Below are 26,654 nucleotides of genomic sequence, written 5' to 3'. Positions count from 1 at the left end.
TGTGGGACACTTGAGAAGAAATTCAGAGGGACAAGGAGGGGCTACAGAGGGGAAAGGGGAATCACCAATAACTGCCTCCCTCAGCATTCTGCTGACAGACTGGCAGTGCTCCAAAGAACGTGTGGCAGAGACAGGGGGCCAGGAGGCCAGTGATTTATGGGGATTGATGCTGGTTCTCAGGAAGGAGCCAGACCAGGTGGAGGAGGAAGAATCAAGGCAGGGAGGTGTGCAGGTTGTGGTGGAGGAAGAAGGGGTAGCTCAGGCGAGGGACAGGTCAGTGGATTCCCAACATTCCCCTGCCCCACTGTCTCCTAGAACCAAGTGGGGCTTAAAAAGGGAAGAGCAGTGATGATGTCCATGCAGGAGATGTTTCAGGTTGTGGCCATGCAACCCGTCAGAGGAGGGTTTGTGGCTAATTTAGGAGCATGAAACTCCGGAGATGTTAAGCTTTTAACCATATCATTGATATATAGGTTAAATAAAGCTGGGGCTAGAATGCAACCTTGCTTAACCCCCTTGGTGGCTGGTACAGGGCCTATGAGTTGGCCACTTGTGGAAGATCTTACATACAGCACAGTATCTTTATATAGGCCACTAATCAAAAATAACAATCTTTTATCTATACTGGATGTATTCAATTTGGCCCAGAGTCTTACTCGTGAAATTGAATCAAAGGCAGCCTTCAAATCAATGAAGGCTGCATATAAGACCCCACGGGTTTTCTTGGCGTATTTATCGATAAGATGTGCTAAGGCAAAACAGTGATCTATGGTAGATCTGCCTTGCCTAAATCCAGCTTTCAGAGAAGGGTATATAAGCCGAAGGAGGGGAAGGGGCCCACTGCTCTATAGGACCCAGACCTGTGGACAGCTGCCTAGAGGCTAGACATTGTAGTATTTCTCTTGCAGACAAAGTGCAAACTATCATATACAGTGGTGCCTCGCAAGACGAAAAGAATCCGTTCTGTGATTCTCTTCGTCTAGCGGTTTTGTCGTCTTGCGAAGCAAGCCCATTGACGGATTAGCGGATTAGCGCTATTAGCGGCTTTTAGCGGCTTTTAGCGGCTTATTGGCTTATCGGATCAGCTGATAAGCGGCCTATTGGCTTATCGGATCAGCTGATAAGCGGCTTAGCGGCTTAGAAAAAGGGGGGGTAAAAAAACCCCCAGGAACTCGCAAGACATTTTCGTCTTGCGAAGCAAGCCCATAGGAGATTCGTTTTGCGAAGCACCTCCAAAACGGAAAACTCTTTTGTCTAGCGAGTTTTCCGTCTTGCGAGGCATTCGTCTTGCGGGGCACCACTGTATGTGCTTCTTTACCTGGGGCAGGCCATGACAACAGATTATTTTGATCAGCAGATGTATACTGTTAGATACAACCAAATAGCATAGAAAAATATGGCAAAAATAGTGTCTCTTCTTTCTCCCCATGCACAAAGAAGACACATATATCATATAATTGTAGAGTTGGAAGGAATCCTGAGGGTCATCTAGTCCAACCCCCTGCAAGGCAGGAATCTTTTGCCCAACGAAGGGATTGAATCCACAACCCTGAGATTAAGAGTATCATGCTCTACCAACTGAGCTATCATTCCTCCTTCTTCTGATACATAATATCTGGTTGCCTGAGTCAGAGACATGGAGTAATTCTGTAATTTTTGCACCTGCTCTTATTTGGTATTTCTGTTCAATTTTTTTTTTGCTAAAAGCAGCCTTCAAAGTTACTGTGGGGTAACAAATGACTCAAAAAATCTTAGTTCCATATATTTTTATTTGCAATCAACTTCTCAGGCCATTTTTCTCAGGCTTTGTGCTACTTTTTCAATCATACATTGCTCAGCATGCATTGAGAGTATACTGTTACTGGAGCCATTTTTCAGCTGAAGAGAAGGGTAAAAATAATTTAAGTGTGCAAGCAAATAAAGCACGATGTATTTTAAATCAAGTGCCAAAATTAAGACACCTCATCATAGTTACTAATTATTTAAGAAGGCTCCAAATGAACTTACATAAAGCACAATGGGTTCAAAAAAAGTGTATAGAAGAGTTGCTTATGTCTAATGACAGAAATATTTGCATCACCATAAAATAAAAATCCTTTGATTCTGTTATCAAACAGAAAATCCTAAATTATCTTTATGGAAAGCTGCAGACCCCTGGCCTTACCTCCTCGAGGTAACTCTGTGTGGAGATATGCCAGACCTCTAGTTATAGTGTGTGCCAAACGACATGAGTTCACCCAGTCACTAGTATGAAGACTCAAATACCTGCACAAAGAGCCCTGGAAAGGGAATAAACACAGTGCATGTTGTTAGGGTCACCAGTCCCTTGTAGAGACTTTTAATCAACACTTATTTCCAATTACTCCATTTCAAAATTTGTGGACCTAGGTTACTGCTTTTATTAACAGGAAGAGAGGTGCTAGTTTGTTTGTGGTTACTGTTGGCTTTATCTAAAAATGACACTCATGTCCACCAGATGTGCTTCTAGATGGCAAAAGAAATGGTATTTTCTGAGGCAGCTTTAATCAAACGACTTAACCACATTTCACAATTGCTCACTTATATGAGAAAAGGAAAGAGACATCTGGGGGCATCCCAGGCTCCAGTGACACAACCATTCATGGTTAAGCATGCTCCTATTTGTAAAGCCCTATATTAGGTTCTGGGACACGGGTGGTGCTGTGGGTTAAACCACAGAGCCTAGGACTTGCCGATCAGAAGGTCGGCAGTTCGAATCCCCGCGACAGGGTGAGCTCCTGTTGCTCAGTGCCTGCTCCTGCCAACCTAGCAGTTCGAAAGCACATCAAAGTGCAAGTAGATAAATAGGTACCGCTCCGGCGGGAAGGTAAACGGCGTTTCCGTGCGTTGCTCTGGTTCTTAGTCATGCTGGCCACATGACCTGGAAGCTGTATGCCGGCTCCCTCGGCCAATAAAGCGAGATGAGCGCCGCAACCCCAGAGTCAGTCACGATTGGACCTAATGGTCAGGGGTCCCTTTACCTTTATATTAGTTACTACATCTTGTTCTAGATTCAGAATGTGATGCCAGAATGTGACAGAACCTTTCATGTGTATATAATGCAGCTCCTGGCATTTTCTTCTTTAATATCATGGGAGTAGTAGTTCCACCAGTGGAAGCCTTATAAGAAGCAGCGGAGCAACATCATGGGAGGGGTGTTTCTAGGACTAAGGTGAAATTATGAAGCTCCCTTCTTATTTTTGCTGTTCGATTCTGCATGTTCTTTAAATAGTCTTGTTAGATTTGTAGTACTGGAATGTGGGTTTTTTTTGGTATATCATTATCTTTGCTATTGTTTTGCTATGTTATTATGAAATTGCTGCTACGTTATTGTTTTGCTATGTTATTGTGAAAATGTTTTTGTAGCATTTGTTTGACATGCATCCGTTTCCTTGTTGTAAGCTGCTTTAAGCCTGATTTTGTGTGTGGAAAAGGAGCATATTAATAAAACGAATGAATGAACCTGACCTGTTGTTACTAAAAATACACTAATGTAAAATCCCCACAGAATATTTTTACATTCATTGCAACTTAAATCAATTTTCTATCTTCCCAAAGGTGTATAAAGTAACTCTCTTTAAATTATTACTTACATTGGGATAATATTCCATCACTAATAAGTATTCCATCCGTCCATCTGCAGTGAATCTCTCATCTCCCACAATGAATCGGGCAATATTGTCGTGTTCCATAAGTGGGATTCTGTATATATTTCTCTCATTGATAAAGTTTTGACGATTCGTGAAAGAAAATACTTTTACAGCCACTGGACGCTCATCTAAGGAACCTTTGTAAACTGCTCCATATCGCCCTCGACCAATAAGCTGTGAAATTTAAAAAAGTAACCATTTGATGAACTTCACATTAATACAATATACATTTTGGCCACAGTCCAGTGGACAGTCCACTTAAATTTCTTGATTTCAGTGAGCATGAGCACTGAGTTTTGTCCATGGATTTGGGCCTTTCAACTGCAGTGCTACAGTTCACTCTGACATGGTAGAGCATATAGTTCATCTTAGTATCTAAAGAAACATATATACAAGTGGAAATTGTTGTTACTTAAAAAAGAAGAGGAAGAACCCAATAACAGGATTCAAAGACATGACTCATGTTATGCTTGGCTTGATGAGGCATGGCTTTGTTAAATTAAAATAGAAATGGGGCTTCATGCATGCAGATCATCACAAACTTGTGAATATAGTAACCACAAAAATATTAATTTTGTCTTTCTAAACACCAGCTGAGAATACAAGCGGTTTTATTTATGAAGAAATACTCGAGTGATAATGTTATAGAACAAAGAGATCTTAAGATGAAGGCCACTATTGAATGAATGAATAGCCCCTTTATCATGACCTAGTTGTCAGGTACAAAAAAGTAGCATCTAACTAAATGATTATCAGTGTGGCTGCAAAAATCCTTAAATACTAACTTGTATGTATGTAAAGTAAGCATTAACATATTGTACTAAATTGATCAGGTGATTCATAACTCATGCGAAGAGCAAAGACCTAGAAACTCCAAATGGCATAGTTACCTCCAGTAGCTTCAGATTATCAAGATCTAACGAGGGTTCAGATGATGCTGCTTCCATCATGTCTATACTGTGCATACCTTGTTTATGATCTCCTGATGAAAGAAGAGCCAGGAAAAAAAGTTTGTGTTACACATCAAAATGTCCAAGGTCTTGACAATGTCTTGGCAACGGACAAACCTATCCAGGAGACACCTTGCAAACAACTTAAAGAGTTAGACAGAGTGACAGTTTTAGAAGAACCAATATTAGTACGGCCAATTGATGCCAGCTATGGAGTTTTGCACATTACTTTCCCTATGCCAAGGTTAATCAGGACAGCTAACATGCTGTGTTCCTCAAGATCTTATCTGCAAAATCCCACCGCATGCACTGTGTTAAAGGAAAATATAATGAAAATGATGTACCGATGGTATTTGACTCCTGTAAAATTAGCAAAGATATATCATAACTGTGACAATCTATGTTGCAAATGTAAAGAAAAGGAAGGAACCTTTTATCATATGTGGTGGACCTGTCCCAAGGTGAAGGATTTCTGGGAAAAGTCCAATGAATTGGAAAAAATGTTGAAATATACATTTATAAATAAGCCAGAGGCCTTTCTTCTTGGAATAACAGGTTTGGAATTGCCCAAGAAAGATGTTAAATTATTTTTGTATGCCACAACTGCTGCTCATATTTTGTTAGCTAAAAAGTGGAAAACCCAAGAATTACCAACGATAGAAGAATGGCAGATGAAGATGAGGGATTTTTCGGAGCTAGCCGACGAAGGAGGAAGAGTACCAGGAAGAATGGATTAAATTAATGATTACTTAGTTAAATATGTCAAGTTAAATTAACTGAAAACAGCTTGCAGATACTTAATTGGCTTAGGATTTTATTTATGTTAAATGATGAATTAATATGTTTAATTTCATAATGTGAAGATTTAAGGATGTTAATGTTTAAGTTAAATTTTATAAGAACTGTGATTTGGAAAACCGTTAAAAGGATATGCAATGGAATTCAACCAAGGGGAAGCGAGGAAGTCACTTAACAATGTTAATAAGTGTAATTTTCAATAAGGCTATGATTTATGTTTGTCTTATGTGTTTGTTTGTTTATAATGTTGTGAAAACCAATAAAAAAAAAATTTGGGGAAAAAAGATACTATCTGCAAAATCTAAAACACCTTGTCACATCCATCCCCTTTATTATGGTTTTCTTGTTACCATCAACTGCCACCAAATAGCTCCAGTAGTTGTGTAGCACCTCTCTGAAAAATAGAGAAGGTGCATGTGACAGGCCCTCTAGACATTAAAGCTTGGATATTTGCTTTGGGAGCATGGCCCTCACAGGGAAAAGGGAACGGACTGAATGTTACTGAAGCTGGCAGCAAATTGCTGCCTGCATTCTGATCTCTGGGTAGGCTATGGGGACGTTTTGTTTTAATGTGTTTTATATTTAAAAAACTGGATTGCCAAACAAAAGAGTAAGCAACTCAGGAATGATCATGATAAGAAAAACAAAAGATGAGAATTAACAACACACTCATCAAAGCTTACCTCCAAATATTCTGTATCCAAAGAAAAAGGCAACCCCCAGAACAGCCAGTACAGATACTGATGCCAGAGCAATGACAATTGTCTCATCTCGGCGAAGTGAATATGATGAATCTGAAAGAAAGAAAACTATGTATTATGGCTTTTTCATACAAGGCATGTTTCTCAGAAAGTATTAGGATAGCCAGTAGAAAGCAAATGAGACTGAAGTATTACTCTGGTGATTATATCACATACCGCTAATTTTTTTATTTAATGTTAAAATCGCTTCAATTAAAGATAAGGATCTAGCTGTTAATCATTTTAGTAAGTCCAATAGCTCTTTCTGAGGATACACAAGGTAAACAACATTGCTCTTTGGAATACTATTTTTAGATGCTGACAAAACTACGGTCTTCAGAAAAGGCAACCTGCCAACTTGTTGCAAGCCTACTGTGGGAAGGTAAAAAAAAATAAGTGAAAGACTTTTGAGAAATTAAAACTGGATTTCAGTTTCTAGTTATGTATCAGCTTTCACCTCAACATCAAAACACACACACACACACACACACACACACACACACACACACACAAAGATCATGGCCACTGGTCCCATCACCTCCTGGCAAATAGAAGGGGAAGAAATGGAGGCAGTGAGAGATTTTACTTTCTTGGGCTCCATGATCACTGCAGATGGTGACAGCAGCCACGAAATTAAAAGACGCCTGCTTCTTGGGAGAAAAGTGATGACAAACCTAGACAGCATCTTAAAAAGCAGAGACATCACCTTGCCAACAAAGGTCCGTATAGTTAAAGCTATGGTTTTCCCAGTAGTGATGTATGGAAGTGAGAGCTGGACCATAAAGAAGGCTGATCGCTGACAAATTGATGCTTTTGAATTATGGTGCTGGAGGAGACTCTTGAGAGTCCCATGGACTGCAAGAAGATCAAATCTATCCATTCTTAAGGAAATCAGCCCTGAGTGCTCACTGGAAGGACAGATCGTGAAGTGAGGCTCCAATACTTTGGCCACCTCATGAGAAGAGAAGACTCCCTGGAAAAGACCCTGATGTTGGGAAAGATGGAGGGCACAAGGAGAAGGGGACGACAGAGGACGAGATGGTTGGACAGTGTTCTCAAAGCTACCAGCATGAGTTTGACCAAACTGCGGGAGGCAGTGGAAGACAGGAGTGCCTGGTGTGCTCTGATCCATGGGGTCACAAAGAGTCGGACATGACTAAATGACTAAACAACAACAACAACAACAACAACAACAACAACAGTCAAGCTTTCACTCAACAGATCAGAACAAAACAGAAAGAATTACATGCAAGTGTTTTACCAGAGCTCCTTTTATCGAGATGCACCATTGTCTTGCGTGGCTTTGATATTTGCTGCTGTCTTTTGATGTGGACAGGCTTTGATCATCGTAGCTGGCAGCTATCTTATATGGTCTTTTTGTTTTGATAGTTCTAGATCAAGCCATAGGCCCATGCACTCGATCCTCACAGTCACCCATGGGAAGCCCGGAACCATTACCCAAGTACAACAGCAGTCTCCCTCCCCTCTTGCCATTCCCAGGAACTGACATTCAGAGGCATAACGTCTTGGGCAGTGGAGGTAAAACCTTCCTCCATTAATTGCATGCAGAACATCACATCACATCACCATGTTTTCTCAATGTCGTTTCCCACGAAGTAGCTGATATTGGTTCCTTGGCGCCAATAAGACTCTTCAGATGCTAATAAAAGGCTTGCATTTTCTTTTCTTTTTAAAAATAATTTTTATTAAAGATCCTGAATGGGGTAACTGTGCCCCTAAAGGACCAGGAGCCTGGGAGTCATTTTGGACTCACAGCTGTCCATGGAGGCGCAGGTCAATTCTGTATCCAGGGCAGCTGTCTACCAACTCCACCTGGTACGCAAGCTGAGACCCTACCTGCCCGTGGACTGTCTCGCTAGAGTGGTGCATGCTCTAGTTATCTCCCGCTTGGACTACTGCAATGTGGTCTACGTGGGGCTACCTTTGAAGGTGACCCGGAAACTACAACTAATCCAGAACGCGGCAGCTAGACTGGTGACTGGGGGCGGCTGCTGAGACCATATAACACCGGTCTTGCAAGACGTACATTGGCTCCCAGTACGTTTCCGAGCACAATTCAAAGTGTTGGTGTTGACCTTTAAAGCCCTAAATGGCCTTGGCCCAGTATACCTGAAGGAGCGTCTCCACCCCCATCGTTCTGCCCGGACGCTGAGGTCCAGCGCCGAGGGCCTTCTGGCGGTTCCCTCATTGCGAGAAGCAAAGCTACAGGGAACCAGGCAGAGGGCCTTCTCGGTAGTGGCGCCCGCCCTGTGGAATGCCCTCCCATCAGATGTCAAAGCGATAAACAACTACCTGATATTCAGAAGACATCTTAAGGCAGCCCTGTTCAGGGAAGTTTTTAATGTGTGACATTTTAGTGTATTTTTGGTCTCTGTGGAAGCCGCCCAGAGTGGCTGGGGAAACCCAGCCAGATGGGCGGGGTACAAATAATATATTATTATTATTATTATTATTATTTTCTTAGCTTACAAAAGTATGTGCCTTTTCTGTCCACGGAGCTGGCCCCAGAGCTACAACCTATTCTCTCCCCGCCCCCATTCCAAATAGCTATTAGCTACTTCTATTTGCCAACATCTTTCCATACCCAAAACCTTCAGCTTCGTGTAGACTAACTGAAATGTTTAGAGCTAATCATGATGCAGTTCTTTTTCAGTTATCTTAAATCCTAAATTGACAAGGGAGAGACTACAAAGATGACTGTTCATCTTGCTGACTTCTCCTCCTGGTCACAGGGCAGTAATTTGAAATTATTTCAGGGGTTAAACAAAGTCCACAGCCAGTCTCTAGCTGGATGACCTTCACATAAAATAACACACTGGTATAAAGCTGCTCTATAAAACAATGCTCCTGGTTGTTAACTTGGTTTGAATTATGCTTGGATTAGGCACACTGTAAGGCTATTTGTGTCTTCATATTTGTTGGAACCTCACAAAGGAAGAAAATTATAGTATGATTGGGCTTTAAGAATGTTTCCTAGTAAATTCAGATTATGATTTAGAGAGAAAAATGAAGTTTAAAATCAGTTCTAATCCTGCCATTGTCCAAGATTCTGCAGCAATAAGATGGTTTTCTAGTTACAGAATACAACTAACTGATCTTTTCATTGCAATTTTATTTCTGATTCAGAACTAATAAAGTAGTTGAGAAAAGCATAATGACCAACAGAAGCTTTGTGTTTAGTTTATTTCTAATTGTTTTTGCACTGCAGTTGCAATTCATTTGTTAGAACGTTAAGATGCTCAAGGAAGAATAATCATTCGGGCTAAAATCCCTAATGCAAAAGAATTTTGTTTCCACATTAGTTTATTCTGACTGCGATTATAATGAAGCAGGTTTATTTTTATTTACAGCATGTTCTAGAATACCGTTTACAATTATTAGTTTAGATAAACGTGTATATGAAATATTATGTTCACTCCACTGCCTTTGTTTCCCTCCGCCAGAGTTTCTTTCTCCAGGACAATAGCTCCACCCTGCCTGCCTCAATTCCCTCTCACTAGCTGGAGGAGACTCTTGAGAGTCCCATGGACTGCAAGAAGATCAAACCTCTCCATTCTTAAGGAAATCAGCCCTGAGTGCTCACTGGAAGGACAGATCCTGAAGCTGAGGCTCCAATACTTTGGCCACCTCATGAGAAGAGAAGACTCCCTGGAAAAGACCCCGGTGTTGGGAAAGATGGAGGGCACAAGGAGAAGGGGACGACAGAGGACGAGATGGTTGGATAGTGTTCTCGAAGCTACAAACATGAGGCTGACCAAATTGCAGGAGGTAGTGGAAGATAGGAGTGCCTGGCGTGCTCTGGTCCAGGGGGTCACGAAGAGTCGGACACGACTAAACGACTAAACAACAACAAGACCACAACGTCTTCTCTATTCCTCAGATTCTGAACCTACGGAAGGGTTGTAATACCTTACCCCCTCACCCACCCCATATCCTCTTGCACCTAAAGGACAATGATCTCTTTCCACAACCCAGTTTCTCTCTCTCTCTCTCTCTCTCTCTCTCTCTCTCACACACACACACACACACACACACACACTTAAAACACCCCTGCCAGAAAAGGCCTCCCTCATTGCCAGGGAGAAATGGGGGGAAGAGAGTTCCCTGCCCCCAATCCAGCCATGGCAGTGTATATGCCTCCTAAAGTGCCCCTTTGGGATCCTGCTTCTGAGTCTTGGCTCTTGCACTGTCTAGCAGCTGAGACTGTTGTTGCAGTGTGACCGACCAGTACAAATATTATACTGCATAGCGAGTCAATATTCAAAAAGTGATAAGGAGTCATTTTCTCTTGTCTATGCAGAAAGTTTGCATTTCTTTAGCACTGTGCCATGCCAATCCAGCAATTATTCAGTGGCAGCAATTTTACAAGTAGGGTTGTTACTCCACATAGCTGTCAACTTTCCCCTTTTCTTGTGAGGATTCCTAATCGGAATAAGGGAATTTCCCTTTAAAAAAGGGAAATGTTGACAGCTATGTCACTCCATTATAGCAGAACAAGAGATTGTATCAAATGTGCTGTCCTATTTGAACTATGGCAGAGGCAGATTACCCAACAAGCCTCAAACTCCTGTTACCTTAACTGCTGTGCTACATACTGTACTGTACATAATCTTCTCCCCTAACATCCTTGGTTCGTAGTCTTGATCATGTATGCTATTAAGTATGCTATTAAAGAGTTCTAACCCTCATGCCCTTCCTCTTTTTAGCCACTTCCCTGCAGAAATAAGACTTCATCAGAAATCTTGAAGAACCTCCAGCACCTAAACCCCAAATGTATTACTTCTACAAGCATATATAACAAAAAAAATAAATATAATAATTTCATGGATGCTCTATCCATCTCCTCTGCTGCATTTTGGAGTATTGAGCCTAGGCTTCCCCACCCCCAGTAATATAGTTTATTGTTATCATTATCATAACTTTAAACTAAATGCAGAGTACTATGCATCTGCTTCCTTAATATTTCAACTGTGGTTTTCCTTCAGATTTTTAAATGAGTGATTAAATAAATTATAGCCAGCACAAACTACTGATAAGTGTTTAACAAATGTCAAGAGGGGGAAAAATCAACTAGCTGGCTTGCAAATGCTGCATTACTTCTACAACGTATTACATGCATAGTGTTCTACTGCATATTGTTTGGGGGGGGGGCATGCAGGGCCCACACTGTGCTCACGTGTTCCAGTATAGGTAAAGGTAAAGGTATCCCTGACCATTAGGTCCAGTCGTGACCAACTCTGGGGTTGTGGCGCTCATCTCGCTTTATTGGCCGAGGGAGCCGGCGTACAGCTTCCTGGTCATGTGGCCAGCAGGACTAAGCCGCTTCTGGCGAACCAGAGCAGCCCACGGAAACGCCGTTTACCTTCCCGCTGGAACGGTACCTATTTATCTACTCGCACTTTGACGTGCTTTTGAACTGCTAGGTTGGCAGGAGCAGGGACCGAGCAACGGGAGCTCACCCAGTCGAGGGGATTCGAACCCCCAACCTTCTGATCGGCAAGCCGTAGGCTTTGTGGTTTAACCCACAGTGCCACCCACTTACCCAATGCCTAACCTTACGAAGCTGTGGCGATTGCTACTAGGTAGGCAAAAACCAAATGGCTGGAGCCAATTTGCCAAGTGGAAAAATTCCTACCTGGCCCCACAACCAGGCAACCGACATTAGTCATAGCAAGGCCATAGTCAAGCAAAGCAAGAAAGAGGGTGAGTGGGCTGGGAGATCCACCAAAGTAGATGATAGGTTAGCTGGGGGGGCGTGACACGGCTGGGCATCCTAGTGACATGGGCAGCATTCCTCCGTCCACTGCTGGGTAACTGAGGTCCTGGAACCCCTCCTGCAATGTTCCAGTATAAGCTTTAAGCAAATATCTCCTCAAAAATCTACAATGAATGAAAAACCACTTGCTGTTCCTGCTTAGTTCTATTTGTACACATACTTAAACATACTCACCCACACTGGCAGAGGAACGGGGGGGGGGGAGCACACTGCCGCCAACACCATCGGGGAGGGGGCACCATCGTGGCCACCCTGACACATGCTGTGCACCCCCCACCCACCGCGCAGCACACCACACCCCCAGGACGCACACCACACCCCTGGGACATGCGTCACGCCCCCAGGATGCACGCCAGCCACGCCCCCACCTGCTCTCCGCCCCTGGTGCCAGAGCATGCAGCTTCGCCACTGCTCACGTAGAAGTGTACACATCTCCCCCCGCCAAAAAACAACAACCTGCTCTGAACAGAGAAGATACACTCTATCTGTGAATTATTGTAGTGGTGGTTGAAGCAGGTACCTTTTCTCCTACGCAGCTGATGGAGAGAAGCATCCTTCCACCATTTTGTGGTCCTGACACTTTCTGCTCTTTTAGATATGGCAGTCGTTTTGCGTTATGCCACACCCTCACCTCAGCCCAGCCATTTTGTCAATGGCTTCCTTGGCACTTTTTGTAAACTCCAAATGTACCCAGTGGCCCCAAAAGGTTGGCAACCCCTGTTCTGTCTATCAGTGAATCTCTGCCTTCGGTTGGATGGGATATAAATCAACATGAGTGAGTTTTTGTGCGGCCAAGAAGGAAGTCTACATTTGATACTAGTTCTACTTGTCACCCACCAGCCCAGGGGAAAAGTGATGAGATTTTTTAAAATCTCAACTGGACAATAAAGGCATGGAGGGAGAAAGATAGCAGGATAGGTTGAAGGGATAAAATTAAAAAGGCAGGATAGGAAACAATAACCCTAAACCCCTTGTCTGAAATGACATGTGGAATAAAACTAACCCTTTAATTTCTTAGAATTAAAGAATCAGAATAGGAAGTCATAAGGAGCAATTAGGGGTCATATTCATAACTACCTGGGGCAAGGAATTATTTTTATTGTTTTCTTAAACACATAGATGTACATGTAAAAGCACTGAGAGTGTTTATAGCTCTATTGTGAATGAAATAAGTATCCTGTTGTATTGAAGAATTAATTTTGAATACAACAGAAGTACCACAGGAAAAAGGGAGTTATCTGACAGGCTGTGACTGCGAGTTCTGGAAATGGTTTTGAGACGTTAGCGACAAAAGGATGTTGAAAATAGCAAAGTGATGTTGTATATTTTGCGTCAGATGAGAGTTGCATAGCAAACTAAGTGGCCAGTTCTTTGATAAAGGACAATGGTTTAGACTGAGTTTCCAAGTCCTTTTGTTAGAAGCTCATGTTGAATTTGTTCCCGGTACCCCAGGGGCAAAGCAGCTCAAAATGGTGCTAGGAAGCACTACTTTTGCTTTTGCTACACTAGCTTCAGGATCAGGCCTCTTGGGCAAAGCTATGGCCAGATCCAAAACCATATTCTATGATTCTATGATTCACATGTTTTGCTTTTGTACTGCCTTGTTAGCTCTTCGAATGCAAGTGTGTGTGTGTGTGTACGGGAATGACTTAATGAGCTCCTCCACAATCTAATCATTCTGACAAAACTAGGGAGGTTATCTGGATTTGGAACATCTGAGCTTCACCCTAAGACTTCATTTGCTTCTGTGTCATCTTTTATGAAACTAGATTTCAATCAAAATGAAGAGTATTCACGTACAAAGAGGTACCAGTTTATCACAGTTTTAATAATGCTAAGCAGTGCAACATTTAGTTTAATTAAATCCAGCTTCTCAAACCATTACCCCATACTTATGACTGAGCTTCTTCCATAGTCAGATTATAGTTGCATTCTGGGACACCTGGTGGCACTTCTTCTCACTATAATCCAAGCTAATTGCAGCTATTTTTAATTAAGTGCAGTTTATTATTAAGCAGAACATCAAGTAAAGAGGACTATATGCAATAGAATAAATTGAGATGCCGAAAAAAAGACTCACTAAATTATTTGAAACGCTTACACACTGTGAAGTATTTTCTCGTTTCTTGCACTTTCATTTCAATAGGTTTAGCTAATATATCAGCTGCAACTTTGTGAGTTCTCAGGAAAGGTTACTAGCATATCTACAAAAAAGTTGTTACTCTCACACATGGAGCTACAGAAATCATATGGAAATGATTCACATGTAATGCTAAATCATGCTTTGGTGCTACAGGAGCCTTGCACTCATGCACTCGCTGCTCTTCTTTCATACTCTGCTTCAACTGGTTTGCCAACACACGTTGAACCAGCAAGCCATGGTCTGCGCTTCCCCCAGCAAACCAGAATGACAAAACGGCTTCAAACCATGTTTGCAATTCTAGTTTGGAGAGTAACACAAACCACATTGGTCATGCTGGCTGGGACAGATGGGAACTGATGTCCAGCAAGATCTGGAGGGCACCACTTGGGTTATCGTTGGGTTAGTGTCTAGAAACCTTAGATTCTGTTTGCTGTTTGGAACAAACTCCCATTTCTGTCACACTTTATTATGGGAAGCTACTGTTTGTTCCAAGCAGCAAATTGACGTTCTCAGGCTTCCTCTCTTTGTGTACAAAGGAGAGAAGGGGAAGGGTTAGTGGGGAATGTGCAAGCCCAGGGCTTGTGCCAGTTCAGTGTCGTAACATTAATTCTTGATTTAGCGTTCTGCCTTGATCTCATGCAGTAGTCTCATATTCTTTAAGGAACTATAGATATTTGGATACAAAGACAATACGTTATACCAAATTTACTGTAATCCTGTTGTAAAGTGTTTTATGGCACTGCTTGATTTAACACTGAACTTTATTTGCATTATTTTGAACTAATAGTTATATCATATGGCTGAAAATTTGGTCAGCAAAATTAAGTTTACCCTAATATATTAAGAATGGTGTTGCTTCAAGTACAAATGACCTATTCCATAACAACTTTTCTCACTACAAAATAATCACGATCAAAATGTAACATCTATGAAGATTTCTCCAAGCAAGGTGTTAAGATTCCTGCTCATAGGTGTTTCCTGTACAATTTGTGTGGATTTTGCCTTATTCTACACAGGGGACTCTTGAGAGTCCCATGGACTGCAAGAAGATCAAACCTCTCCATTCTTAAGGAAATCAGCCCTGAGTGCTCACTGGAAGGACAGATCGTGAAGCTGAGGCTCCAATACTTTGGCCACCTCATGAGAAGAGAAGACTCCCTGGAAAAGACCCTGATGTTGGGAAAGATTGAGGGCACAAGGAGAAGGAGAAGGGGACGACAGAGGACGAGATGGTTGGACAGTGTTCTCGAAGCTACCAGCATGAGTCTGACCAAACTGTGGGAGGCAGTGGAAGACAGGAGTGCCTGGCGTGCTCTGGTTCAGGGGGTCATGAAGAGTCAGAAACAACTAAACAACACAACAGAGGGGGAAATGCTCATTTGAAATTGACCCAAGATTTTTTTAGTTCAAAATGCTGTGACTTTTTTTTTAATTGTGGCAACAAGTTCTCTTGTTTCAGTCATAGAATCTGCCTACTGCTAGGCACATACCAGAAGGCGTAAAACACTATTCATTATCAAAGCAGCCTTTTCCTAGCTCTAAGCCTAAGTCTAAGCCCAAGTAATGAAATTTCCTGGTGATGCAACTGCTTGGGAAGAAGAGTTTGTAGAATAGTACTGTACGCGGGTGGCGCTGTGGGTTAAACCACAGAGCCTAGGACTTGCCAATCAGAAGCTCGGCGGTTCGAATCCCCAAGACTCCCGTTGCTCGGTCCCTGCTCCTGCCAACCTAGCAGTTCGAAAGCACGTCAAAGTGCAAGTAGATAAATAGGTACCGCTATGGCGGGAAGGTAAACGGCGTTTCCGTGCGCTGCTCTGGTTCGCCAGAAGCGGCTTAGTCATGCTGGCCACATGACTCGGAAGCTGTATGCCGGCTCCCTCGGCCAATAAAGCGAGATGAGCGCCGCAACCCCAGAGTCAGTCACAACTGGACCTAATAGTCAGGGGTCCCTTTACCTTTTTTAGTCTGAATATAGGCCACACACACCCCTTAAAAAAAGGAGGCTTGTATATAATCTGAGAGCAGCTGATAACTGCGCTCTTACAGGTAGAGAAGCTGTGATTTAAGATGACACCTTGGATGGAACTGATACTTGAAACTCTATCCTTCAGTAGTTTTGTAAAAGGATCACTTGCTCCACTCAACAGGTGGTGCTGGAAGCCTGACATGTAGGAGAACCAAGGGGTTCCACAGGTTCTCTAAATTGTAAAAGCACTGGATGGTGCCCAAGATTTATGGTATATATACAGTACATTCCTTTCAAAGAGACCTCATATTAGGGGTTCAGTATATATTCTAGGGCAGGCTTCCTCAACCTCAGCCCTCCAGATGTTTTGAGACTACAATTCCCATCATCCCTGACTACTGGTCCTGCTAGCTAGGGATCATGGGAGTTTTAGGCCAAAAACATCTGGAGGGCCGAGGTTGAGGAAGCCTGTTCTAGGGCAGCTTTTATTCAGTCCTGTACAGTAATTCTTCTAGTAAGGCTTGGTGGTATGGTAATTATATGGTCTCTGACATTTCACAAATTTAAAAACAGAGACACCCACGAGCGGGACTAGGGGATGAGGCCTGGTGGCTTACTAGAAGCAGAACAAAACAGACTGTGATATGTGCCACAATAAGAAAAAAAGACTCAGTGGACAGGTAACTCCAGATAGCCTAATCACAGCATAAAAAACAGCCATTTACACCAGTTCCACTTGGTCTGGATTAAATCATCAGTCCTTCACCCATCAAATTCCAGTTCAGAACCTCCCACTGCCTTCTGGAATCTTATGAAAAGGAGACTTGAGTTGAGGTTACCAGCATCCAGCTTCCAGATAATCTCTCCCAGGAGTTTCAATACAATGTTATGCCATAGTCAGTTTTAATATATCATAGAATTGTAGAGTTGGAAGGGACCCTGAGGATCACATATCACAGCCTTGCATGATCTGTGCAGCCAAAGGGTTAAGTGGTAGTACCTCAATACAAGTTTCTGGAATCTGAATTCCAGAATGGCTACAAAACACATGAAGTAGCAAATAAAGATGGTAGCTCAGAGCATACACAGTGCGCCTTTTACTCCTGGAGTAATAATACCCAATTTCCTCTTATCTAAAGATAAGGCTACCTGCTTGCTTGCACAGCTGCAGATTTTATCCATAGCACCTCTCAAAATTAAGCACTGCAATGTGAAGTCGCCTCAAATAGTTAATGAGCATGGAAGAAGCAAATTACCAAGCCAGCAGCAACTGTCTCCTTTCCATGACGGCAAGATCAATCAATCATTTCCCATAGTCAGACAGTGCTTTACCACTAGTCTTGGGGAAGCCTGGAGGCTTCAAGCTAAGCTTCTTCCTTCCAGCTGACCTGTCCTCCAGAGAAGTAAACATTGAGCTACATCTTTCCTGCTGAAAGAGTAATGAGGAAAGGCAAGGCAAGCCACGTGACGGAACTTCGAGGCACACAGGCACTTAAGACAGATGGGCTTTCTTAAATAGTTGCAGCTCTCCTCCTGGATACGTGCACCAAAGTTAGCCAGAAGGAAATCTGCAAGTCCTGCTACTTTTAAAAAAAAAACCACCTCTACACTTTGCCCTTTTGTTGTAAGTTGTTTTCTTTTGTTCAACAGATTTGGAATTTTAAAGGCTGAGCTGTACAGTGGTACCTCAGGTTACATATGCTTCAGGTTACATACGCTTCAGGTTACACACTCCGCTAACCCAGAAATACAGTGGTGCCCCGCAAGACGAATGCCTCGCAAGACAAAAAACCCGCTAGACGAAAGGGTTTTCCGTTTTTGCATTGCTTCGCTAGACGAATTTCCCTATGGGCTTGCTTCGCAAGACGAAAAAGTCTTGCGAGTCTTACCATTTTTTTTCCGCTCCCCCCCCTTTTCTAAGCCACTAAGCCGCTAATAGCCTTTTAGCCGCTAAGCCTTTAATAGCCGCTAAACCACTAAACCGCTAATAGCGCTAATCCGCTAAGCCGCTAATAGGGTTGCTTCGCAAGACGAAAAAACCGCTAGACGAAGAGACTCACGGAACGGATTATTTTCGTCTTGCGAGGCACCACTGTAGTGCTTCAGGTTAAGAACTTTGCTTCAGGATAAGAACAGAAATCTGGCTCCGGCGGTGCGGCGGCAGCAGGAGGCCCCATTAGCTAAAGTGATGCTTCAGGTTAAGAACAGTTTCAGGTTAAGAACAAACCTCCAGAACAAATTAAGTACTTAACCCGAGGTACCACTGCAGTTGTAAGTTGCTTTCTTTTGTTCAACAGATTTGGAATTTTAAAGGCTGAGCTGTAGTTTGCTTGATCAAGTTAACTTTCCTTAAAATCTGATTGCATGTGGGTTTTTTAATACTCCAAGAGAAAACACACACATTCCTTGTGTGTTGCCCCCAACCCCCCCTAGCTTGGCATGGGTGTAGCCAGGGGGGGTTGGGGGCAGCTGCCCCCACAATCAAGCAAATAAATAAAAATATTTAACTAGCTGACCGATTGCATTGCAGATAACTCTCTTCTGCCCTCCACCCCAAACATAAAGCTTGATCCCCGCTAAAATACATACGCCCATGCACCTCTGAACGTTTCATGTGACTGCATGGTCTCTCACATTTAAGTATGCTGCATATAAAGCATGCTGTGTTCCTCTAAGCAGTTAAAACACCCTGGCTTCTCCCGTGTTCACAGAAAGGCAGCTCTGGCAAATTTAAACAGCTCATGGGTGCTTATATGCGATGGCAAGACTTGTACAAGCAGGCACTTCCTGCATGCAGATCAGACGGGGAGCCGCCGTCTGCCTTATTGGAGCCTGGGATGTTTCTGTTTACAAATCCTGGAGCCAGGCCGGGGCACTGGCTGGAGGCGTGCCGTCTGCTTCCTTGCTACACTCAGCCTTTGTCTGGTTTTACTGTGTCAAAGAAAGAACAACCCTGCTGTGTTTTCCGCAAAGGATGGTTTCAATACAATGCAACTGCTGGGGCTCCCTCCTTTTTTCACAGCCTCGCTCAGAAAGGTAGTCTACGGATTAGTGAATTTACGCTTTCCCTGAGAAATACGGGGTGGGGGGGAGAGAGCTGGCCTGCCCCCCAAATCATTTAACTCCTAGGCAAGAACACTTGCATTCATTATTTCATACAAAAGAAAAAGAATCATATTTCAATTGCACCCCTTAGACATACGTTCTTTTCTTATGCAACAACTGCATGCCGTATTTTTGCAGCATGCAATACTTATCTTGAAGCTATCATTTTACCTCTTCCTTTAAAAGTTTTTATTGGTGTCCTGAAGAAACATTTCAAAGAAAATTCCATTTCAATTGTTCACTGCGGGTCATGCATTTTTAGCTTCGTTTAACAGATGCACTTCTTAAACTGCCCAAATTTACATAGTGGCTTAGCAATTTAGTGACAGTGAAAAGAAAAAAATGAACTGTTACGCTGTTAGCCTTGCAAAGCAAGAATGAAGCAAAAATGCCTCTGGTTTTCATAACCTGAACAGTTTTCACAGTCTTTCCATGTTTTCCACATGGTTCTTATTATAGTTTTATACAAGTATTTTGTATTTATTTGTATTAATCATAAACATAAATGATATTAAGTAGCAGACCTCTTAAACCTGATAGCATATGGTTCAGTATGGAAAATGCCCTAAAGACTATTTGGTATGTGCAGAAGTTTCCACAGCCTTCAGGTCATTCTCCATACTGAACTATATAAGACGCCTGCTACCTAATATTGTTTATTTGTATGAATAATACAAATAAATAAAAACTTGTATGAAACTATGCTTAAATTATGTCAGCTATACAACCTACCAATTTTATGGAATGGTGGTATGTGAATATCAAATAATCTAGACATATTATTTCAGGTAAGGCTTAAAATAACATTTAATAAATCTGTAAATTTTTAAATATTGACTTGGTTGGATTAATATTGGAATGCACAACATGATTGAACCCGGGCATTCCTAAAAATGTCTGATACAAATATTCATTATTCTCAATCTGAAATTTTTTTTGTCTTCTAATAATAGCCAAAATCCTATTCTTAAAAAAACCCAAGAACCATCAAACAAGTATCTCACTTCTCATCACTGAGCCAGTGCTAAGAGAAAACACAGCGAACAAAATGGCTCATAGCCTGCTAATATGATCTTGGTTTCTATAGCAACTGAGCAATGTGCCTTTTATTTATGTTTAAATATTATTTGCAAAAACACAAGATGCATTCCAAAAATAGTACAACACAATACTAGTTAGGCATAATCTCTAGGGGGCTGAAAATGTTCAAATTGTGGAAGCTATGGAGAGGTAATGAATTCAAGTCATTGACAGGAGAATGTAAATAAATGCTTCTTGGGGCCTTTCCAGGGGATTTTTTTTCATCATAAAATGTGCATGTGTTACTCAATTACGATAGGGACACAGGAGTCATTCTTTGGGCTAGTACTTCTGTTGTTGTAATACTACATTTTCCACCTGCAGTTTAAGCCTCACATCTTGTTGCTGGGGTGGAGGGGAAATTCTTCTATTAGCTGGCACATCAGCTACAATTGTGCATGCTTTGTTGAGCACGATTGCTGAGTACTGTGAAGTTAGTGCCTGCAACATAATTAGAGATGATGACTAGTTTGCTGCTCTCTCATACTAATGCCAAAGTTGAGCAATTCAGACACAAGCTGCTCCTTTAGCTGTTAAAAGCAGCTTTCCTCTGGAGCAAAGCTGTACTACACCAGTAGCATTTAGACAATCAGATCTCAACTTATTAACCAGATATATTCACCCAATACACAACTGTTTGACTCCTGCCTTTGTGTAAGTTTTCCCTTGACTATAGTTTTCCTTTTCGCCTGAACCAGAAAATGATAGTTAACAGCTTTGAAACATGCCGCAATATTAAGCTAACTTTAAACTGCAGCTTAATTAATATTTTGGAGTGCTCCCAAGCTGTTAACCATACTTTCCTGGTTTGGACATAATGGGAAACTAGAGTCAAGCCTGTCTGCCTTGTTTGCCAACTTACATAAAGTAGCTGTATATGGGAACACTAGGTTCATTCATAACTTGGCTTATTAAACAGGTATGTACATTTTATGCAAATTTTGCTTTTTCATTATTAAAATTTCAGGCTTAGTTCTTTGAAGATTGCAGATTCATTTCTCCAGTGCTAAAATTCATATTTCCAAAGTACGTACAAACACAAAGCATACAAAGCTCAGCAAGTTTCCTTTTTAACTATTATGCTGGGATAGGTGCTACTGGAGCAATAGGGGGAAATTGTTCCCCCCCCCACTGTAAACTGAAGTTTAAATGGATGTAACCAAACAAGTAACAGGGAATTTCTATGTATATATCTAAGGGAATAGAACAGAGAAGGACCACAACCTAATAAAGTGATAACAATGAGGAGAAAGATCTCAAGGATCCTTTAGCCATGAAGGCAATGATTTTGGTATATTAACTAACATTCCACATGGTGTTAAAACCCTCATGTGTGATGTGTGAATCAGAAGTATTTGTTGGCTAAACTTGTGTTTGCAAGTTTAAATTCTGGAAAATATTTGGAACCACCTTAATTCATACCAAACATTTTATTAAAATCTGTTTTCTTACCTTAGATCGCACACTAGTTTGGCTACAGTGCAATGTGAATAAGCCTTTAAAAATCCAGATATGCAGTGAGCATGAAGCAGGCTCAGACAAGTGCCATAATTTCCATCAGTGTATGAAACTTTCCTTTAGAATTCCATCTTTGCGTTAAGAGAAAAATATACAATTTTTTACGCTGGTGTAAACAGAGGCAGAAATAGGGCTGTCTTAAGTCTACAGAGCTGCTGCTTCAACTCATCCACCAGTACCCATAACTTTGGGAAATTGTAGTAGCGTGAAATACAGTCAGTCCTTAGCTATTCATAAGATGGTATCAGTAAACTAACTACAACACTAATGTTTATTTAGAACTTCTGGCAAACTAGAGAATGTACCACAAAATAACAGGGAATGGGTATTGCAATGCATTAATTGGTTTCCAGATGGCACACTGAATCTCTGAATGGCCCTAGCAATGCATTAAAACAAGGTTTACATTGTAGTTTTTCGCCAAGATGCTAGCAAACAAAAGTCCCCAAGCTTGGACTTCAAAATGAACTTTGGGAACTTTTAAAGTTTCTTCAAACTGCAGGCAAGCTTTTAAAATTCTGAAATTATTCTGTCTTGAAATAAAGCATAAAAAGCTGGAGAAGAATTCTGAACTGCCCTCTGCTTATCTTTTGTTAGTTTTCTCCTTCAGCAAAAAGCCTTCTTTGCCAGGATCTATCTACTCAAAACACACTCCCCCTTCCTGACTTGAAGTTGCAGTGATGGAAGCAGAAGAAAAGTTGAGAAGTAAATTTTATACTACGGCAGCCCGGAAGAGAACATGCCCGCCTTCAATTTATTTATTTCTTAGTACAGCAATGCAATATTGTCGTACAGGCATGCTGTAGAGCAGTGATGGCCAAGCTTGGCCCTCCAGCTGTTTTGGGACTACAATTCCCATCATCTCTGACCACTGGTCCTGTTAGCTAGGGATGATGGGAGTTGTAGTCCCAAAACAGCTGGAGGGCCAAGTTTGGCCATCACTGCAGTAGAGTGAAGCTGCAATCATGCTGGCCATGTCGTTTTCTGGGAGTGTCTCTGTACGCCATGCAGGCCCAGAGAGGGGAAATAAGATGGGGGACATGAAAGCAACTTTGATCTGCAGTGTACCGTGACCTCACCTTGTTCTGTTAGCGCTTTTTTAAAAGGGGAAAGAATAATATCAATTGCGTGCTGCCACCTAGTATAGGAGAAGAGACCGAACAAGCGCTGCACAAAGGGAGTCAACACTTCCCCCTTTCTTTCCTTAAACTTTTTTTTACAAACTCCAAGTGCATCCAACAATGCATGCTGAAAGTTTAGAAGGGAAAACAGAAAGAAAGGGGGACCTGTTAGTTTCTTTCTTTCCCACAGCCTGGGAGTGAGGGAGGGAAAGGGCAGGAGGGGTAGAGCAAGGGAAAACACATAGGAAAACAGATCACAGCACAGTCGCTTTTCAAGCCGGGGACAAAGAGAGGCAAAACTGGCAGTCACAGAGTAGCATGCTGCTCTTCAGCTAATGAAACACCAGTACTATGGTGACCCCCTCTTATCTCCCACCTACTATTCTTTCTGCCTTCCAACCTTAAGGCACCTGTATGTTCATTTTGTTTCTCAAGCACAGCTACTGATCATAAATCATCTAACTATTAAAGAAACAATTCTGCTCCAGAATTAGAAATTTTCTCTTGGTATGCAAAGCACTCTTGCAAAACATTAACAATGCATATATGGCCTAATTATTGTTCTGAGGGGTTTACAGTCTTACAGTATGGGGCTTGCAGGATGCTAACTCAGCATTTGTCTGTTAGGGAATATTAGGGAATACTAGTAAGTCCAAACTGCATGATTTGTATACCATTTAACTCTCCACAACTATCAATTTCCAGCAGATATTGAGAGCAATATTTATTTTGTTCTTTTAAGATGAAAGTTCAGTTTAGCCCTGCACTTCAGTACTGGTTAGTAATATCAGTTTCTTCCAATATAAATTATAATGAAAATAATGAGATGAAATAGCAACAGGGAATATGAACCCAAAGAAGACCATTTCAGATTCTTACTGCAAATAATTTATCCTCTTTGTGGTTTCTTGCGAAGCCTCAATCTATGCATATAGAACATTGAACAATATTCCTTTCTTGCTGTCAAACATCCCAGTTTCTGAAAACACATTGTTTAAATACCACACAATAGATTTCCATTATTTCCTCCCATGTTGCCTTAAGGTTCTCTCACTATAAAAACATAATCCCTTCTACACAATATTAATGGTTATATGCAGGTTATATTAAATACCACAAATTTAAATTCTGTGTTGATGTCTGAAAAATTATGTTCTTATGTTAATATACAGCATTTGCAGCTAATTAGGAGCATTACTTGTTTTCCAGGACTATATGTATTTTGACATCTACACACAAGCCAGAGCAATATCTAAATTGTCTTCCAATGTTGCAATTCCAAAAATAAATCTAAAGCTGGGCAATGGAGATAGATAGCAAATAAATGATTGTAAATATATAGGCAGTTATCTCCCGTTAGCCTGGAAGTAAAAGAGAGCTTTGGGTCGTGTTGCCATTCCAGATATTTTCTATCAGCATGTGATCCCAGTCTCAGCATAATTATAGCTAAACAGAAGTAGGAAAAACAACATTGCAATGCAAAATGTACTGTATTTTTCGTCCTATAGGACACACCTCGGTTTGTTTTTTTTTGGGGGGGTGAATTAAAAAAATTATTTCCCCCCCCCAGCCGCAGCTGCCGCCCCAAGCCTTGCGCACACCTGCCCGAAGCACGGGGCGCCCTCCGGAGGGCGCCCTGTGCTTCGGGCGGCAGGCTGCTGCCCCAAGCCTCGCGCGCCTGGCGGAACCTCCCGCCGGGCGCACAAGGCTTGCGGACACCCACCCGAAGCACGGGGAGCCCTCTGGAGGGCTCCCCGTGCTTCAGGCTGCTGCCCGCAAGCCTTGTGAGCCCACGGGAACTCCCGCCGGGCGCACAAGGCTTGCGGATAGCTTCCTGAAGCCTGGAGAGCGAGAGGGGTCGGTGCGCACCGATGCCTCTCGCTCTCCAGGCTTCAGCGAAAGCCTGCATTCGCCCCATAGGACGCACACACATTTCCCCTTCATTTTGGGAGGGGAAAAAGTGCGTCCTATGGGGCGAAGAATACGGTAACCTCCATATGCCTAGTACAATTCTGTACTGCTGTGGTTATGATTTGTGTTCTCCTTTGCAGTAGCCTCACAGATGCCCATGTTTGAAGTATTCCAAAGCCACCCTAACAATCACACAGGGCAGAGTCAAAGCTAGAGTGGAGGGGGGGGGGCTTTTTTTAAAAAAACCACTGTGCCAGCTCCAGGAACTAAAGGGTGAGATCTCATTTTTAGAAATATGTGAAGAGTTAGTGGTGGCTGGGAGTTTCTTGAAGGTGAAATATTGAAGTTATAATCTAAACAATTCCAACAAGGAAGAGAAGTACTGTAGGAAGCATCTAAAGAAACCAGTGTGGCTGCAAAAGAAGCTTTTAGATGAGCTGAGATTTAAAAGGGGCATGGATAATGGAAGAAGCAAATCACAAAGGAAGGATATAAAGACGCCAACACTTTCAGGGAGAAGGTCAGGAGGACTAAAGCTCAGAACCAAGCTCAACCTTGCAAGAGAGGTTAAAAGACTAAAAAGGGTATTTTGAGCTATTTCAAAGCAAGAGTTAGAACAAATAGGTCCTCTGCATGGGGAATAAGACCATGGCAAAATAATATTGCCACAATGTTGTAAAGGATATACAAGCGAAGCCTAAGTTATTTTTAAGGTGAAACATTGTATAATACAATAGACAGCTTACATACTAATAGAAAAACAAAGTTAATTTCAATCTTTAAGTTCTCATCAGTGCATTGCATGTGGAGTCTATTAGTAGCAATGCTTTCTCAGTTGCTCTTAAATCATGATTATCACACAGCCTGAAGCACTCTGACTCACTGAAAGGCGTTCCATCGGTAGGGTCTGCTGGTGGAAAATTCTCTGTGAAGTTGAGATTGCACAAGTTGGAACTGCAGCAGCAGAAACGATATGTCCCATTCTGAACCAAGGAAGGGGTGGTTGTGACAATGCACTCCTCAGAGTGACAGTCTTCAGGGTCTCCTATATGAGACCAGCATCCTGGAGGGGAAAAAAGGTTGTAAATCAAATAGGAGTATTTCTTTTGGCTATTTATTTAGCTTGTGAAACTTTCTACATGTTTTGCTCCGCAACTTCATGCTCTTATTAGATTGTCTCTCACCTAGAAAAACCCCTCTGTCTTTTAAGACCAGGGACACACTGCTCTGAATCTTTTCCCTAAGAGAAGTGTCACCTACTGGGACTATGGGTAGGGCATTTTGCAACTCCATGACTTTTTGACATTAGGACATTTTTCTTTCATCCTCTGTTTTTAAATATATGCTCCTTTTCTTAAATGGGTTGTATGTGACTTGGACTATGTACTTTCTTTAGCCAATTTAACTGCATTCTCATATGTGGGTGGATGTCACTATTGAGACGTGCATTTTGTACGAATGCTTTAATGCTGAAAACAGATTCAATTTCATGGAAGAAAAGTTGTATTAAAGCAGATAAAAGCCTACACAAACATATTTGTGGTGGTTCTTTTCATTCCAACAATGTAACCACTGTCTGTGTCCCAAAACTAAACAGTCTTATGACCGTAACAACCTGGTGCTGGCAAAATATCAAATGCACCATAGTGTCTTCAAATTTTTCATTGGTTTACTGATTTGTGACTCATTTACATTATCAGCTGCATACCAGTCCTTTCATTCCACTTCAGAGGTGTGTGTGTGTGTCTTCGTGTGTGTTCAAGGGTTAGTCAGAGGCTGACAGGAGCCCTTTGAAACTAATACATGTTCTTGATTCATTTCTCTACCACACCAGACCAACAGATTACACATACAATT

At 41.9% G+C, this 26,654-nt stretch overlaps 1 protein-coding gene and 1 long non-coding RNA gene across 7 annotated transcripts in view; one reads left to right on the top strand and one right to left on the bottom strand.

Annotated features, from left to right (window-relative positions):
• LOC308582102 overlaps positions 1–5,636 on the top strand; it is a 45,520-nt gene extending 39,884 nt beyond the window's left edge. Inside the window, exons 3-5 of one of the 2 annotated variants that reach the window (XR_014005489.1) lie at positions 3,084–3,190; positions 4,262–4,339; positions 5,243–5,636. This is a non-coding gene — a long non-coding RNA (uncharacterized lncRNA). The remainder of the gene's footprint in view (positions 1–3,083; positions 3,191–4,261; positions 4,340–5,242) is intronic. The other variant, XR_014005488.1, reaches the window with a different exon arrangement.
• BMPR2 (bone morphogenetic protein receptor type 2) overlaps positions 1–26,654 on the bottom strand; it is an 83,501-nt gene that overhangs the window by 15,197 nt on the left and 41,650 nt on the right. For all 5 annotated transcript variants that reach the window (XM_081205709.1, XM_081205706.1, XM_081205708.1 and 2 more), the window contains exons 4-8: positions 25,681–25,860; positions 6,100–6,210; positions 4,559–4,650; positions 3,612–3,842; positions 2,165–2,279 (exon numbers count right to left, since the gene is read on the bottom strand). In XM_081205709.1, coding sequence (XP_081061835.1) covers positions 2,165–2,279; positions 3,612–3,842; positions 4,559–4,650; positions 6,100–6,210; positions 25,681–25,860 — 729 coding nt within the window. The remainder of the gene's footprint in view (positions 1–2,164; positions 2,280–3,611; positions 3,843–4,558; positions 4,651–6,099; positions 6,211–25,680; positions 25,861–26,654) is intronic.

Source organism: Podarcis bocagei (genome assembly GCF_964188305.1).
Source record: "Podarcis bocagei genome assembly, chromosome: 1".
In the NCBI taxonomy this organism is placed as follows: Eukaryota; Metazoa; Chordata; class Lepidosauria; order Squamata; family Lacertidae; genus Podarcis; species Podarcis bocagei.
The sequence above is the reverse complement of the archived record's forward strand: the minus strand, read 5'-3'. Positions and strand labels throughout refer to the sequence as shown.